At 39.3% G+C, this 16,807-nt stretch overlaps 1 protein-coding gene across 3 annotated transcripts in view; it reads right to left on the bottom strand.

Annotated features, from left to right (window-relative positions):
• epha6 (eph receptor A6) overlaps positions 1 to 2,048 on the bottom strand; it is a 364,797-nt gene extending 362,749 nt beyond the window's left edge. For all 3 annotated transcript variants that reach the window (XM_051927201.1, XM_028799848.2, XM_051927202.1), the window contains exon 1: positions 1,785 to 2,048. In XM_051927201.1, coding sequence (XP_051783161.1) covers positions 1,785 to 1,905 — 121 coding nt within the window. In that variant the 5' untranslated portion in view covers positions 1,906 to 2,048. The remainder of the gene's footprint in view (positions 1 to 1,784) is intronic.
• Positions 2,049 to 16,807: the final 14,759 nt, after the last annotated feature.

The following is a 16,807-nucleotide window of genomic DNA, read 5'->3' on the forward strand; positions in this document are numbered from 1 at the left end:
AAGCACTGAATGTATATGCGCTTGCAGTAGTGCTTTTTGAAATAGGTGCAAGTTAGTGCTTTACAATAGTACACAAAGGCACTATATGGCAAGAAGCTTGATTAGTGCTTTGTCAGTGCTCTTTATCAAACCACAGATATTGTTCACTAATTAGCATTATTTAAAGTCACCGCTCAGGAAGGCTCATTGTTGGCGTATATATCCATGAAGAATGGAGATATACAAAAGGGCATGCTTTGTAAGTTTTATTCGGTTTAGTTTTTTAATTCATGAGTGTATTCTTGTTTTGTTTTCCCCTTATAAATCAGCTTGTATTGGTTCACGATGTTAATGGTAATAAATAAAATAAAAATTGATTGACAGCTTCCTGTGTGGAGTTTGGATGTTCTCCCCATATCAGTGTGAGTGTTCTTTATACACATCCCATACATGTTCAGTTAACTGAAGGCTTCGATCTAGAGCTCAGCATGCCTGGCAGTGGAATGGCACCTCATCCAGGACTGGTTGATGCCTTTCTCTAGATGCTGCCAGGCTAGGCTTTCATCGCTTGAGAACCAGAAGCTTTAATAACAAGAGGCTGTAAACGAATGGATGGGGAATACTTCATCGTTACAAGACAAGCTAATGGAATTAACGATATAAATTAAACAAATAAATAAAGTGCGGAAATACCACCAGACGTGGAATGAGTTCTCGCTGCTGGCCTCTGTCTTTTCTTAAGGGAATTTCGGAGATCTGAAGTGAGACTTTAATGTGAGAAGGCAGACAGTCGTGTTCGCTGACTGTGAAGAGAATTCAAATTTTTTTAGCAGGATCTTAAACTATGAAGCAGCGGAGAGTTAAATGTTGTGTGTGTGTGTCAGCGTTTTGTCTTGTTCTGGCTTTTCCTTAGTGAATGTTATTATGCTATCTATGCTGTTTGTAAATTCTTCTTACATTTTTTGCGAGGAAGTAAAGCTTGTGAGCAAACCACAGTTTAAGCGAACCCTTTGCAGTCTAAAGAATGATTTGTATTAGCAGGAATTTTCAAATTCCTCTTTTTGCCTACTCGGTATCCAAAAGCGTCATTACTACCGTTCTGCACATTACGTGGAGTTGTGTTTGCATGTTCTCTCCATGTCTCGTTTTATACCTAGCATTCTGATTACTTCTCAAATCACGAAGCAGGTTCGCTAATTTGAGGTTCACAACTAAGTAAGCGCGCAGCATACATGCGTCCTGTCCAGTGTTGGCTTCTGCTACGTGTTTGTTGTTGCCAGGATAGGCTGCGGCTCCCGCAACCCTGAACTGGCATTTACTTTCTGTGCACTTCTCGCGTTCCTGCACGACTCATCTCTCAAATGTAATTACAGCTTTGCCTGTTGTTAGCCTCTATACTGTTACAAAAAAAGTCAGGTGCAGTCCCAATGCATCTGTGGTACTCGTGCCAAAAACCGCACTCCTTTGAACATTCCCAGCGGGGCGTAAAGTCGCCATTCTGTCTAAATGACTAAACATTCGATCCGTACCTGTGCTTGCATTTTTGTTAATGTTGTTTTTCCGATCACCTTCTGATAGGTATTTACACCTTCTGCAAGTGTTTGATATCCAATTCATTGCATTGTGACGCACTTAAACGGCAGTGATGATTATGAAAGGCGCTATAAAACTAAAGATGGGACCTCTGGTTTATTTTGTAGTCAGAACCTTACATAGAGCAATGAGCTAGCGCTTACAAGAAACTAGCAACTTCAGCCGATTTGGCTGGCGCTATATAGATCAGTCATGCGCACCCATTCACTCACCCTGGTTGCTGCGGCTCGAGTCCGTGGACAGCGCTTCACAGAGCAGTAGCAGCGCGCATAGCGGCACCCTGAAGCCCATCTCGATCGCATCCACGGAGCTTCCAGGTAATCCAGCGGCCATCCACGGGGGCAAAAGACGAGCCCCCCTAAAATCTCCTCAGGGGCTTCTTATATCCGTGCAGTGCCCACTACGGAGCGAAGATGCTGTGCTCCGGATTCTCCCCGAGAACGAGTGGCGGAGACGCGGCGCTACCATTCGGCGCCTCTCTCTCTCTCTCTCTTTCCCCCTCTCTCACTCTCTCCTACTCTCCCACCCCCTCTTTAAAATAAATAAATAAAATCAACGGCATGCAGGTTGAAGCGCGCGCACGTGCTTATGCACGTTCACGATCCGCTTAAAGCTCCGTAACTTTTTCTGTTAAGAAATGATAGATAGATAGATAGATAGATAGATAGATAGATAGATAGATAGATAGATAGATAGATAGATAGATAGATAGATAGATAGATAGATAGATAGATAGATAGATAGATAGATAGATAGATAGATAGTCGCATCTTGCTTCTTCTGCAGAGGATTCCAGATCGGCAACCTGCGAAAAAGAAAGATGCTCACCGATTGGTACCAAAACCTCCAAAGGTGCAGAGCTGCGCTGTAGCATACGGGGGGCACGAGAGGGCGCGCGAGAGTCAGGAAGCAGTTTGCACATCGCGGCCACTTCAGCTTCTCGGAGACGGCGTCTCAACTGTTTTAAGAGACTAAGCAGAAGATTAAGGATTCATTCTCTGCCACTGATCCTGCATTTGTCTGAGCAAGTCAACTTATTTTGCTGCTTCATGTCTTATTACTATTTAATACTGTCAAAATAGTGGAGGGATTTACCTGGAAAGATGCTATATATCATAAAGATGACAGGCATCATGGAGTGGCCTCCCACTCCAACAAAATAAATGTAGCTTTTAGTTATGTTCGCATTTATGATCTCGGTGACTCGGGTGCACACAAGGGGCCTTTTTATGTAAGAAAAAAAATGCCTTATGAAAAGGAAAAGTCCAGGTTTTCATGATAGGCTGTCTAATGTAACTACCCAGCACACAACCATCCTTTGCTCCGCACTTTGATCCACATAATTATAAACCTATCCAATCAAACCTAAACCAAAAGCTGATAGGTTAATATGGGTGGCACATAATTAATGTTTCTAGGTCACTGTTATAAGATTGTACATTTGAAGTGTTACAGTTCTGCAAAAAAGAAAATGTCCACATGGACAATTATTCAAAATGTTCAATTACTGTACATATTACCTTTTTGCCACTAAGTGGAATAAGCTTTTAAGAATGTTTAATGTGATGTTTGTTAACTGCAATATCCAAAAAAGGTTGATTTCCCACAAGTGTAATGTTACACTCATCAATTAATTTCATTGTGGTACACTAATGGACAAAAAAAAGAAGTTAAAGTTGACCCAGTATAAAGTTTTGGACTTTTTCTACTGTAATACATGTGCCTGATTTATTATTGACAAATGTGATGATCATAAAGTGTGAGTATGTGTGTACCCAGAAAGAATGTCTTCAGTGGAGGTAGTGAGGTGTCATGGGGAACCTTTGAGCTTTGGCACCCTGGGGCCCATGAGGGTCTTAATCCTGTCATGCTTGAGGTAAACCTGTAGATGTGATTAAAATAAGAACAATTTTGCTTAATTTCACATATTTTCAAAGTAAACTCCATCTGAAGGTACTTATAGCTACAGTACAGATGATTTTATATAATTTTATAACTTACGGCAATTATATTAGTTATATTATGAATGAAGACCAATTATACATGGTACTCTTCTGAAGCGAACACCATGCTTTACCGGCACAGCACAATTTGTTTTTCACAGGGGTCCATTTTCAGCCCTAGCAGAAGAAAAGGCATGATCAAGGTCACATATGGCGATTGAACTGGCAGCCTAGTTATTTACAGATCAATGCTTTTGCCCCAAGGACACTCTGTTTGTTTGATAAATTGATTAATTGATTGATTAGTATAGTCTACTTTTTGAACTAGTCGAATGAGACAAACGTTTTTTAGGAAGTTCAGGGAAATCACTCCCAACAATGTGACACGTGGAATGCACTTCTGGCTGGAAAGGAGTCAACACGTAACTGTATGCCATCCTCCATGCTTTTTGAGGGTTGCAATTTCTGAACTCCTTTTTTGCCCAGAGTGCAGTTCCTGCCCTTAAGGAGATCTTTTACAACTGTGTTATTTTTAGCTAAACAGCTTAATTTGCATGCTATGACTTAAGATTTTGGTTCCTTAGACCTGTTGCCAACAACAATTCTAAACAGGCAGTATTGGACTGCCAACATGACCTGCTTATGTGATAAATCTTGCATAATAAAGATGCTCACTGCCTACTTCCTACATTCTACTTTTCATTTTTATATAGTATCTGCCCTGCTTTTAAGTACCCTGTTCAATTATCCAGTAAGCCCTTCTCATTCACTTCACTGGCTTGGACAAAGGTAATCTGCATGGAATGGGTATACATGCTGAGAGTGGTGGGTAAGTTCCCACTTAGATCACCAGCTGGCTTTCCATGCGCATACTGTGTTTTTGTCTGCCTCTCCCACTGGGCATACCCATCCTTCCTATTGTTCCTATTGGCTCTGTATGGAATCATAGCAGACCTGAACTGTTTCTGTCTTAATGAAGAGGGCAGGCCTTAGCCCTTTGGGGTTAGGTTTATGTGCCAATTTTGAATATAATTAGCATATTATCAAAGTCAATCTAACAATGGAAATCAGGGCTCTGTCAAACCTGCAGAGTAAATCCATGCACACACACGCTACACACAGTTGTCTTGCTATAGCTGTGGCAGCATCTCATTTGATTTTTCATTATGATTTCTAACTCCACCCCGACAGATGGAAAGAAACATTAAGCCTTAGGTGTTTTACTTTCTTCTAATGCATTTCACAAAATTTTACTAGCATTACTGCTGTATCTCTGCCTGTGCACACATTCAGACATGTACATGCATGATAAGTCACAGATTATCTTCTCAGACACGCACCCCATCAAAAGAGACTTAAAACAGATGCAGAACAGCTTAGTTATTGGTATTGGAACTTCCACTGGAGTGGGCCTCCTCAGCTCTGAACACCATAGCCCTTTTGACCATTATGGACACAAACTGCTGGCTGTTTTTGGGCTGCATGCATGAGAATCTCCCATGAACTTTCCTCATGTTGTAGGTAATGGAAGACATGTCCTTATTTTTGCTATGCTAACATTTAGCCTGATTGCGCTAAGACAGCATTTCTCAACCTTTAAGTATTTGTGACCCAAGTTTTCATAACAGTTTTAATCGCACCCCCCTAAGGTTTTTTTGAAAGGAGCCTACTAATACCAATTTGTTCTTTTTTAATTAATGATATATCATAGATGCATAATTTATGATACCTACTTAACTTTTATCGACATTATCTAACTCTATATTTATTTTTCTAGTATCAGAATGTAGTTTAAGTTAATTTGTTTTGGTTTCAATAGATGTTTTTTCCATATTTTCGATTCTTGTTTTCTTTTTTTCACATTTTCGTGCCCCCCTTTTTGTTACTTCACGCCCCCCTAGGGGGGCCCACCCCACAGATTGAGAACCACTGGGCTAAGAAATGGGGACTTTGGGTGAAGACGATGCTAAACAAGTGTTTCTTTCATCCCAATACAAAATATCTATCTATCTTTGTAAATGGGTATTGACATCCCATATGGGATTGGTTCTCTTCTTGCACCAATGTTGCTCCAGCTATAGAAAACATAACACATCAAAGGTGTACCAACTTTTTGCTATTCAGAAGAGAAGTGCAATTATTGTTCTATAGACTTCACTGACCTAGTTGTGACCACCAAGAAGATAACACATCCTGTCACCTCTCCATATTTTAAATGAAAAATACACAAAGTAACAAAGTACACAAAGTACCACAGATTCCTGCAGGGCACACTGGGAGCTGGAGTGTGGTGCAGCCCTGTTCAGTTCTGTAGGGGCCACCAGGGGGAGCTACAGAGCCTTATAGAGGACTTCTACCACACCTGAGAATGATTCCAGGTAATACTGATGAGCCACCTGGAACACTCCCAGGAACTGAGTAAAAGGAGCCACCTCACACGATTTGGGAAGCCAGAGTTGGGAGGAGGTGGACAAAGCTTGCCTGAGAGGGAGTGAAAGTGGAAGGACAAACCGAGAGACAGAGAGAAGGAAGAGTCTAATGGACTGTACTTTATTATTTTGTGGTGTTTTGGGACTGTGTCGTGAGGAGAAAGAAAGGCTCTCTGAATGTGTTGTGTAGCAAACTTGTAATGTATAATATCATTCAAGGTTAAGATAGATAGATAGATAGATAGATAGATAGATAGATAGATAGATAGATAGATAGATAGATAGATAGATAGATAGATAGATAGATAGATAGATAGATAGATAGATAGATAGATAGATAGATAGATAGATAGATAGATAGATAGATAGATACTTTATTAATCCCAAGGGGAAATTCACATACTCCAGCAGCAGCATACTGATACAAAAAAAACAATATTAAATTAAAGATTGATAGTAATGCAGGTAAAAACAGACAATAACTTTGTATGATGTTAACGTTTACAAACCACCACCGGGTGGAATTGAAGAGTCGCATAGTTTGGGGGAGGAATGATCTCCTCAGTCTGTCAGTGGAGCAGGACATTGACAGCAGTCTGTTGCCGAAGCTGCTCTTCTGTCTGGAGATGACACTGTTTAGTGGATTCAGTGGATTCTCCATAATTGATAGGAGCCTGCTTAGTGCCCGTCGTTCTGCCACAGATGTCAATCTGTCCAGCTCCATGCCAACAATAGAGCCTGCCTTCCTCACCAGTTTGTCCAGGGGTGAGGCGTCTTTCTTCTTAATGCTGCCTCCCCAGCACACCACCGCGTAGAAGAGGGCGCTCACCACAACCGTCTGATAGAACATCTGCAGCATCTTATTGCAGATGTTGAAGGACGCCAGCCTTCTAAAGAAGTATAACTGGCTCTGTCCTTTCTTACACAGAGTATCAGTATTGGCAGTCCAGTCTAATTTACCATCCAGCTGCACTCCCAGGTATTTTTAGGTCTGCACCATCTGCACACAAAATTACAGTTAAATTAAAATCACTAATCCCCAAAGAAAAGTTTTTTCTTTTCAGTCGTGCAGTGTCTTGACCTGAACTAGAGCCTGCCTGATACAGATATTCCTCACTGCACATGGCCAAGATCTTCCTCTTATTGATTCTGGAGGCAAACTGAACTGGCATCTTCTGGACAGCTCTTTTATCTCAGGGTCTGGGACCAAGTGACTGGAGGAGGTGGGCTTTATTACCCCTGTAAATGTCATTATCTGGGTCTGTATAGTATTTCAGGTTGCAGTGTCCCTCTTGAATGTGGCCATCAGAAGCTGGTTGACCCATCTGGAAAAAAGGACAGTATGCTTTGAGGTGTTAGGAGCTCTTAACTTTTCACCCTAGCTGTCTTGGTACTTCCAACTCTAGTGTTATGAGAAGGCAGAATGATGGTCAACTCTTAAACTAATGGTCTATGAATGTTTATTACTGTTGCTGTGATCTTCTCATAAACCCACTGTAAAGCTATAAAGGGAAATTACAAAATAAAAAAGTAATTTAAATAACTTATCATAAATATTGGTAACTTTTGTTTTACATATAATACACAGAAATTAAAAACTCATTCACTTTTCAGTGTGGTGCTTGTTTGTGAACTCCAACATGTTATAATTTTCCTTTTCCAGCGAAATGCTGCACAAGTAATTATGTTAGCAAAAAAGACACCCAATAACTTTGTCAAAATAAAAGTCATGCAGACCCTGTGATTCGAACCCTGCTGCAGCATCATATGTCCTTTATAGGCAGAGTGAGCTATGACAGAATGAAAGTCATCATGGAGTGAGAAATAATAGTCACCTTTGCTTCTGTCACAACACTATCTACCCAAGAATGTTACGGCCTCAACTGTCCTGTTGTTCCTTTCTAATGAACCTTTATGCTTAATTCACACTTCTGTGTATGATGAGACTTGCATTAATGCAGGTGCTCTTTACATGTTTTTTGTGTATTGATGCACATTTTTAACACAGTTTAACACACATCAGTTTATGCATTTTGTGCTCTAATCTCCTAGGCATCTGCTGGTCATTTTGTGTAAATAAAGTTCTCAAGTGAAAAAACAAAACATCTCCCGTCAAATGCAGACATTTTCATGAGTTGTGTGACGTGTACTGTGTTTGTTCTGGTATTATGATGGCTGCTTTTCAAATTATCACAGCAATCATGATGATTGCAGTCCTAAAGATGTGCTGGAGACAGTGATGATATAGGGCACATTCCTGTATGGCTCCTAAAGCATGAATGGGCTCAGTTTCAATTGCACAAACCAGGAAACAGAAAAGGGGATTACTGGGAAATTGCAAGGAGTGGACTTTCTGTGTTATTTTTAATTCCTTTGGGAAAAAATACTAATAAGCAAAGGGTGCATTTTCATACATTTAATAGAGTATGAAAGAAGTATGTATTCTGATTCACACCTGTAATTGTGCAAAGACACTTGTTAACACAGGTTTGTTTTTCATGTGTCATTTCTGAATTTATATCATGTGCTAACACACATTGTTGCATGCAGTTTTGTGCACAAATTTTGCATGTGTTTTTCTGTCAATTTGTGTTTAAATAAAGTTCTCTTAGAGGATCTGTACAAAACTTTTTCAAAACCTGGCAGGATCTAATCAATAACATTTTAGAATAAGCATTTAAATTGAGGAAGCAGGTTATCTCCCCTCTTTTACTCCATTTATCTTTATTCATTTATTAATTTATCTATTTACTTATTTTTACTTTCTTAAATTTTTACTCTGCTGGCCTAACTCTCTTTCTCAGGGATGGGTGTTGATTTGTTTCAAACCTTTTTTTGTAAAACTTGAGTTATTTTTATGGAATTCTATTTGATTTTAATAAAATCAATAAAATCTAAAAATAAATAAATAAGTACTTTATTGAAAAAAAAATCATTGTCGATATTTTCTGTCACATACAGATATTTTGTAGACATATGTTATGGCATTCTGGCAGTAGGATACCCACTTTTCCAATTATAATTGAAATGTAAAAGATAAGTCAGAAACAGAGTCTATATGTGGTATATTCCTCCATGATGCCTGAAGTGTGTGTGTCGGTTGACTCATCTACAGGAATCAGGAGACAGAAAACATCAGTTACATACTGATATTTTATAGACATATGTTATGGCATTCTAGTAGTAGGATGCCCACTTTTCCAATTATGATTGAAATGTAAATGATGAGTCAGGAGACAGAAAACATCAGTTGATAGGAACAACAAGGCTTCCCATGTTGTGTATTTTCCTTTGGAAAAAACATTTTGCACAATTGTATTTTTTGGTGCACCTTCATTTGGCACAATAGCACATAATGGATTTTAATGGTGTGCTGTGGATTACCCACATTATGTGGCTTCACAATAACTCAGGCAAACGCAAATATGTGAACAAGGCAATTTGTCCCTAAGGAAAAAGACTCAGTTTACAAAGATTGGGTGGGGGAGTCAAAACCTGCTGTGATTTTAACAGTTTTTGAGGTATGACCCCTCCAAAAAGAGTAAAAAACAACAAATATAACAAACAAGCAGCAAGAGAGCTGGAATAAGGGTTCAGTAGTATTGGTATTGACAACGAGTGAGTTGTTCCTTTAGTAACCAGGAGGGTTATGGTGGACAAAGGGTGGCTTGAAGCATCTGAGATGAAGATCTTGAGCCTAACACCTGGGAAGGATTTCTGAAAATCAGTGAAGAGTTGCTTTAAGTGTTAGAACATTAAAACATTACAACAATTGTGACAAGAATAGGATATTCAGCAAAACAAGCTCATCAATCCTACTCACCTACTTGTCCAAAATAACATCACGTTGAGATATGAAGGTCCCTAAAATCCTAATCTCTACCACACTGCTTAGTTTTTTATTCCTTGTGCCTATTGTTCTTCACAAGACAAAAACTTTCTAAGATTTATATGGAATCTGCCCTTAACAAGTTTCCAACTGTGTCCCCATGTTGTTGTTGTAGAATTAATTTAAGGGATCTACTGTGCTAATTCCCTTCATATTTTTAAACACTTTGATCATGTCACCTTTTAATCTCTGTTTGCTTAAAGTGAACAAGTTCATCTCATTCAGTTTCTCTTCATAGATCATATCCCTAATTTCCAGAATCAGCCAGGACTTTCTCTAGCACTCTTATGTCTTTTTGTCACATGGGGACTAAAACTGTATGCAGTACTCCAGGCGAGGCGCTAAACGTAACCTTCATTGACTTGGACTCCACACAACATCCTATTAGCTTTCTCACTTGTCTCTATACATTGTCTGGGTATAAAGTGTGAAGAGTCCACTAAAAATGCTAGATCATTTTCATAAGGCATACTTTCTAGTTTTAGACATCCCACTGTGCATTTAAATCACACATTTCTATTCCATACCTGAAATACCTTATGTTTACTTAGACAAAATGTTTGCAGTGGTGTTTTCCACAGGTCTTCTACTGAAGTTAGGCTCTTACTGCCAATGTTTTGGTATCCTTGGGTATGTAGTATAACCCCCTTATGAGCTTATAATTACAGAGAATTGTTGCTGTTTTTCTGAAATGCAAGGCAGTGTGTTTAATACTTGACTCTGGCTGAAAGAAGTTAGGTTCTAATTGATCTGTGTCAAAGCAAGCCCTTCTGTCTATACTGCTCAATTTCACTTTTCTGGAGGCTATTTGTCTGTGCCTTCCTGCACTAAAAGAGGATGCTACATTTTGACAAGATACTTTTATAATGAATGACTGAAGTTTGTTAACAGCTGCAGGAGTCCGAGGCACTGCTGCAACCCAGGGGGCTGCCATCTATCCTTCTGGGGAAGATAATGTTCTGGCCACACTTGCTCCCCCAGTCCTCCTAGCGTGGAGGCCCCCCGCCGTCCACCACAGCACATATTCCCAGGTTTAACCATACTGTAAACACCAAATGAAAAAAAAGACTTTCAAATGAAAATCTAGCAGTCCTGGATTTGAATATTAGTATTTTTTACCCATAAATATGAGATTACATTAATATCATTACTGTTTGTTAATGCAGAGTTTACGGTAATGATCCACAAGGACTCACAAATGCCCATTTAACATAATCCATGAAATGGATTAAGTTGATGGAAGAAGAACAAAAAAGACTAGTACACCATCCAGAGTTGATCCCTAGCTTCAACCTAATGTTCACCTAACGTTCGCAACCTAACGTTCGCGGGGTAGACATTGACAACTTAAAAACTCTATTAGAATAAAAGGGTTCAGAAACTGCATTTTTAACGAATGCTTATTGCAGCCTTTCATTCTGTTTTCTATGTAACTCTGCTCTCTTTAAGGAATTTGTTATCCTTGTAGTTGCTAGAACCAAAAGAGGTTTTGCATGTCCTTTGTCTCATTTTCAATGCATTTTAACCAACACTCCAGTGCACTGTCTACCTAATATTGGCAGGCGTGGCTGGCCAAGACTCTGTGTTACCAGCTCAGGACAGCACCTGAGCTGATGTTCAGCCTTCATGTCGATGACTTGATTGGATGCATTACAAGGGAGACAGAGCTGCTGCTCTCCGTAAATCAGGGCTGACAGAGCCAGGGGAGATTACAGCAGCTTTGAGGATGGCATTCAATGCCAGATCTTACCTTTCCATCTCTTGTCAGTTTCTTAAAGAGGCAGAAGATGGAAAGCTTTCAGTTGCAGACACACAAAGCCAGCTACTGGCTTTTCATAATCAAAACCTTACAAAATGGAGGCTCCGGACTCAGAGTCAGCTGTCCTCTTCTCCAAATAACCAGACACCCACATTTGACAGGTAGTTCATTCATCATGTCCATCTGACACCCTGTGTCTCCTGTGCTTTTAGCTTTATTTATTTATCTGACACAGTGGCACATTGTTAGTGCTACTGTTAGACAGCTCCAAAAGGCAGCCCTGGGATGATTATATCAATGGGCAGTTTGCATGTTCTCTCTAGATGTACTTGAGGTTCATCTCAAATCCCAGACATGCATGTCAGTTTGTTTCATGACTCTGAAGTGACTATTATTGTGTTTGTAAGCATGCTGTGCAGTGGATTAGTGCACCATCCAGGGATGGTTCCTGCCTTGCGCACAGTCCTTCATGTAACACTGAACTCGATTATGTGCACAAAGATTTTGCTCATCTGGAGTGTAATGCCACCTAATTAACTGTAGTGGTGAGAAACGTATGCACTACTTTAAGATACATTTATAGTTTGACAGCAGCTGGTGTAGATCTCATCAGTAAAAGGTAAATCTGATACTAAGATTTTTGAGGAAATGTACCAAAAACCATTCAGCTTCATGATAGTGTTCAAGCATGCTACACAATGATGCCAGCAGTCTGGACCCGTGTGATGCAGCCAGAAAACTAAGAAAAGTCCAGAACCAATTTACATTTTGTTATAAATTAAAAAAAAAATCAAAACTCCAGACCTCCAAACTTGTCTATAATGTTATTCAATGACTATGAAAACCTCCACTTTGCTGTATATTCAAGACCAGACTCCTTAAACATGTTTGGGTTTTTAATGCTTCATTTAGTAAAGCCATTACTGCAGTCCTATGTTGCTAAATCTTTCAAGTCGCTATGCTGAAAGTGTAGTCAATAGTAGCCTGCTGAATATGACCAAATTAAATGATTATTATTTATGTTGCAGACTATAATTTTTTGTTCTTGCCAATTTTTATGACAAGTCAGGGTTCACGAGAAGGGCTGCTCTTGCACTTAGGATCTCAGATACACCACAATTACATACAATGGCCTGCAAGTGGGTCCTCAGCTCCTTTTTCAGCATCAATAAAATGAATCAGGACTGCAATAAAACAGAAAAGACTCAGTCTAAAAATAAGAACTGTAGCTTTGGGCAATCATTTTGACATCTGTACAGAAAGCTCTAGACACTAAACAGCTGAGAGAAGCCACAGGTCTAACACTAGAATATCAATCAAGGTAAAAGTGGACAGAACCATAAAATATGTCCGAATAATGAATACTTTAAATGAATGAAGGAAAGAGAAAAGAGAGAAGGGCCACTGGGGAAGATACAATGTGCTCACATTTCTGTGGGAATCAATCATGTTTGTTTCCACAAACAATTATCACTATAAATGTGCTTACATTGTACAAATGAATGCCACATCTGTGTCACTTTTAAGCAGCTGCGGAAGTGATGTTAACTCACTTTAGCACTTCTTTGATAGACTCACAGAGCAGAAGAATGCATATGGTTGCAGAGCAAAAAGGTGTAAAGTGCTCCCCTAAATGTTTTCACCTTTTATTATTATAGAACATTGACTCACAGTGCATTTAATGAGTTTTTTTAAACATTGATCAACAGAAAAGGAGACTCTTTATTTTTAAAGCAAAGACAGAACCTCTCCCCTAGCTTCTGATTTTCTGTCACCTTTTCACAGAGTTGATTGGAGCGTTCAATTGAAACCCTTGGGGTTACAGATAAGAAATCTCAATTTAACTAATTCTGTGACTTCTAAAATGAATTGGCTCCATCAGTGATGATTTAGTTGTGTTAAATTAAAGGGCTGAATGCTTAAGCCATCATTTACTTTGTGATTTATTTTGTAATTAAATTAGACCACTTTGCAGAGATCTGTGTTTACTTTGACATTCAAATCAAATTTATTTATAAACGCACATTTTATATAGCAAATAGCTGCACCAAAGTGCTGTACAAAGTAAAACAAGGATAAAACCATGGCATAAAAATCCTGTATAAAACTATATACTAAACAAAGACAATACGATTTGGTCTATAAACTTCAAAGCTTAAAGAACATAACAAGTTCCAAGCCAAGCCAAACCAAAGCGAATACATTATTCTGTGTTTACAAAAGCCCAAGGAAAAGAAGTTCCTTTAAACAGGATTTAAATGTCAGGACCGTGGAAGCAGTTCTGACAAATAAAGGAAATTCATTCCAGAGTTTTGGAGCAGCCACTGTAAAAGCCCGATCACCTTTCCTTATGAGGCAAGAACATGGCACCAATAAAAGAAATTTGGAAGATGATACGGTATAAGTGCCTTGGAGGAAGAATATTGAATGAGGAGATCTGAAATATACAGAGGAGCCAGATTATTTAGTGCTTTACAAACAAAAAGAAACACTGTAAAGTTTAAAAGGCTGGGCATTGATTTTAAAAAAATAAGTAATTGATACAATACAATTTATTTTTGTATAGCCCAAAATCACACAAGGAGTGCCACAATGGGCTTTAACAGGCTCTGTCTTTTGACAACCCCCAGACTTGACTCTCTAAGAAGACAAGGAAAAACTCCCCCCCCCCCCCCCCGCCCCCCCTCAAAAAAAAAACCTTTGCAGGGAAAAAAAAATGGAAGAAATCTCAGGAAAGGCAATTCGAAGAGAGACCCCTTGGCAGGTAGGCTGGGTGTGCAGTGTGTATCCAAAATTACACAGGACACAAGTAATCCTCAATACAATATGATAGTACAATAGTAATATTACAAGTACAGAGCAAAGCATTAACAATGTATGTAATAATAATAATAACATAAATGTATGTGATTAGTCACAGTTAATCACAATTAATTGCATTTAACATTAAAACATGTAAGTATAAAATTAATTCATAAATCATGAAGTAAATACGAACTGAATTACCAATTTAATATAGAATGAACACAATGAATTAAAAAAAAAATAATGGCATAGTTTAAATTTAAAGAATGACTTTAAAGCTGAACTTTGAACAAAGTACTACTTGAGCAAGTACAACCTGAACTTGAAAGCCTTCCCAAAAGGCAGGTTGAGAAGAAGGCAAAAAGAAAACGAGGCCAATGTATTGATAATCAAATTGGCATAGCATATGAGACACAGACGTGTCAAAGTAAAAATTAGACAATCGAAACGACTGTTGACTTGGAATGCACTGTAGTTGAGCTCAGCATAGCAGCTGGCCGTATGTGGGGCTTGCACACGCGCACGCGACCGGCAGGGGTCTAATTTTAAATAAAAAGTTCCCCTTGGCTTTTATCAGGGCAGACTGGGATGGCAGATTGGCTAGATAATCTTGGCAGTTATATTTAAGGCAGGAGTGCCCAATTCCAGTGCTGGTGGGTTGCAGTGGCTGCAGGTTTTCATTCTAACCGTTTTCCTAATCAGTGATCAGTTTTCACTGCTAATTAACTCCTTTTCCCTTCATTTTAATTGGCCTGTTTTTAAGGATTCAGTCCTCTGAATTACAGTAATTTGTTTCTTCATTAAATGTCAGCCAAAGAGAAATGAGATGTGAAACGAGCCAACAGATGACCAGCTAAGTTGGAATGTCAAACTCCAGCCAATTTCACTTCAATCAGTTTCTTAATGAGAAGCTAATTCTTGCTGTTAAGCCTTTATTGAATATTATGACTTGTTGCTGCTCTTATTCTGCCACAGCAGACTGTTGATTTTCTGTTTTTTCTGAGACCACTGTCGAGATGTTTCGGTGACCTGAGCAGACCATCATGACCGAGACCTTCACCTTTCTTTGTTTTCAGGTTAGCTGGTCATGTGGTGGCTTGTTTTGTGTCTTATTATTGTTTGGCTGCTCATTGAGAAAAAAAAAACAACTAAGGAGTCTGAGTCACGTCAATTAAAACTAAGGCAAAACAAGTTAATCAGCAGCAAAAACAGCTCACTAACTAAGAAGATGGTTAGAATTAAAACCTGCAGCCACTGACTGCGGCCCACCAGGACTGGATTTGGGCACCCCTGATTTAAGGGGATGCCAGCCAACAGGGGTTGTTAGTGGACCTAAGGATAAGGTAGGGTTAGGGCCGGTTCACACTTCACACTCAGAACGCATACGCGCACGCATTATAGCTGCCAGGCATTCCCTGTGTTCATTTGACGTGTCCTCTGGGCACATCCTCAGAAATTAATGCAACACGTGCACGAGTTGCAGTACCAGCAAAAAGTCTGGGGACGCAGTGTGATCAAGTTGGAGTGAGACGTCAGAGTCTCTGTTTACTATCTACTTGTAACAGAAAAATCCTACAGGATCAGTGTGCGTGCCTTGATGTTTGATGAATGGTTCAATGTGGTGAAGCAAAATGCCGACATACAAATGCATATGTGGTGCTTTTATATTCAAGCGTCACATATTCCCCAACATAAAAACACGATACATTTCACATACTATTTTTTTTTTTTTTGCACCTTCACAACAGCATTAGAATGTACGGCAGCTTATTTGAGCCACAGAGAAAAAAATTAAGGACACAGTGAAAAGGTCTACTTTGTAATTAAAGTGGAAATTTCGGCTTTAATCTCGAAATGTCCACTTTTACTTCGTAGCTTATTTTAAAATAGACCATTGTAAAAAATCATCTTAAAACTGACCAAGTTGTTAATCGCTACATGCTTCTGGGGCTTCTTCCTGAACTGACAGCAGTGGCAAGCAGCAATTGCCACACAGAACACATTACATTTATGATATTTCAGCTCTCTGCACATTTAAAATACTTGATATCACTTTCATGATGAAATGCATTAAAGTATGTATGTTATATTTTACAGATAAATCGTTAACTTCATTTAAATAATGAATACTGTTAATAATTACACATGTGGGGGCGGCATGGTGACAGAGCAGTAGAACTGCTGCCTCGCAGGGAGTCACATTCCTGGTGTTCCCTGCCTGGAGCTTGCATGTTTTCCTGCTGGGTTTCCACAGTGTGCTCTGGTTTCCTTCCAAAGACACAAAGGTTTGGGGATTTGGTGACGGTAAAATGACACTAGTGTATGTGTGTGCTTGAGTTCACCTTGTGATGAGCTGATGCCCCATCCAGGGATTGTTTCTGTCTCGCACCCGGTGCTTGCCGGAATTAGC

Source organism: Erpetoichthys calabaricus, chromosome 4, assembly GCF_900747795.2.
Source record: "Erpetoichthys calabaricus chromosome 4, fErpCal1.3, whole genome shotgun sequence".
Classification (NCBI taxonomy): Eukaryota; Metazoa; Chordata; class Cladistia; order Polypteriformes; family Polypteridae; genus Erpetoichthys; species Erpetoichthys calabaricus.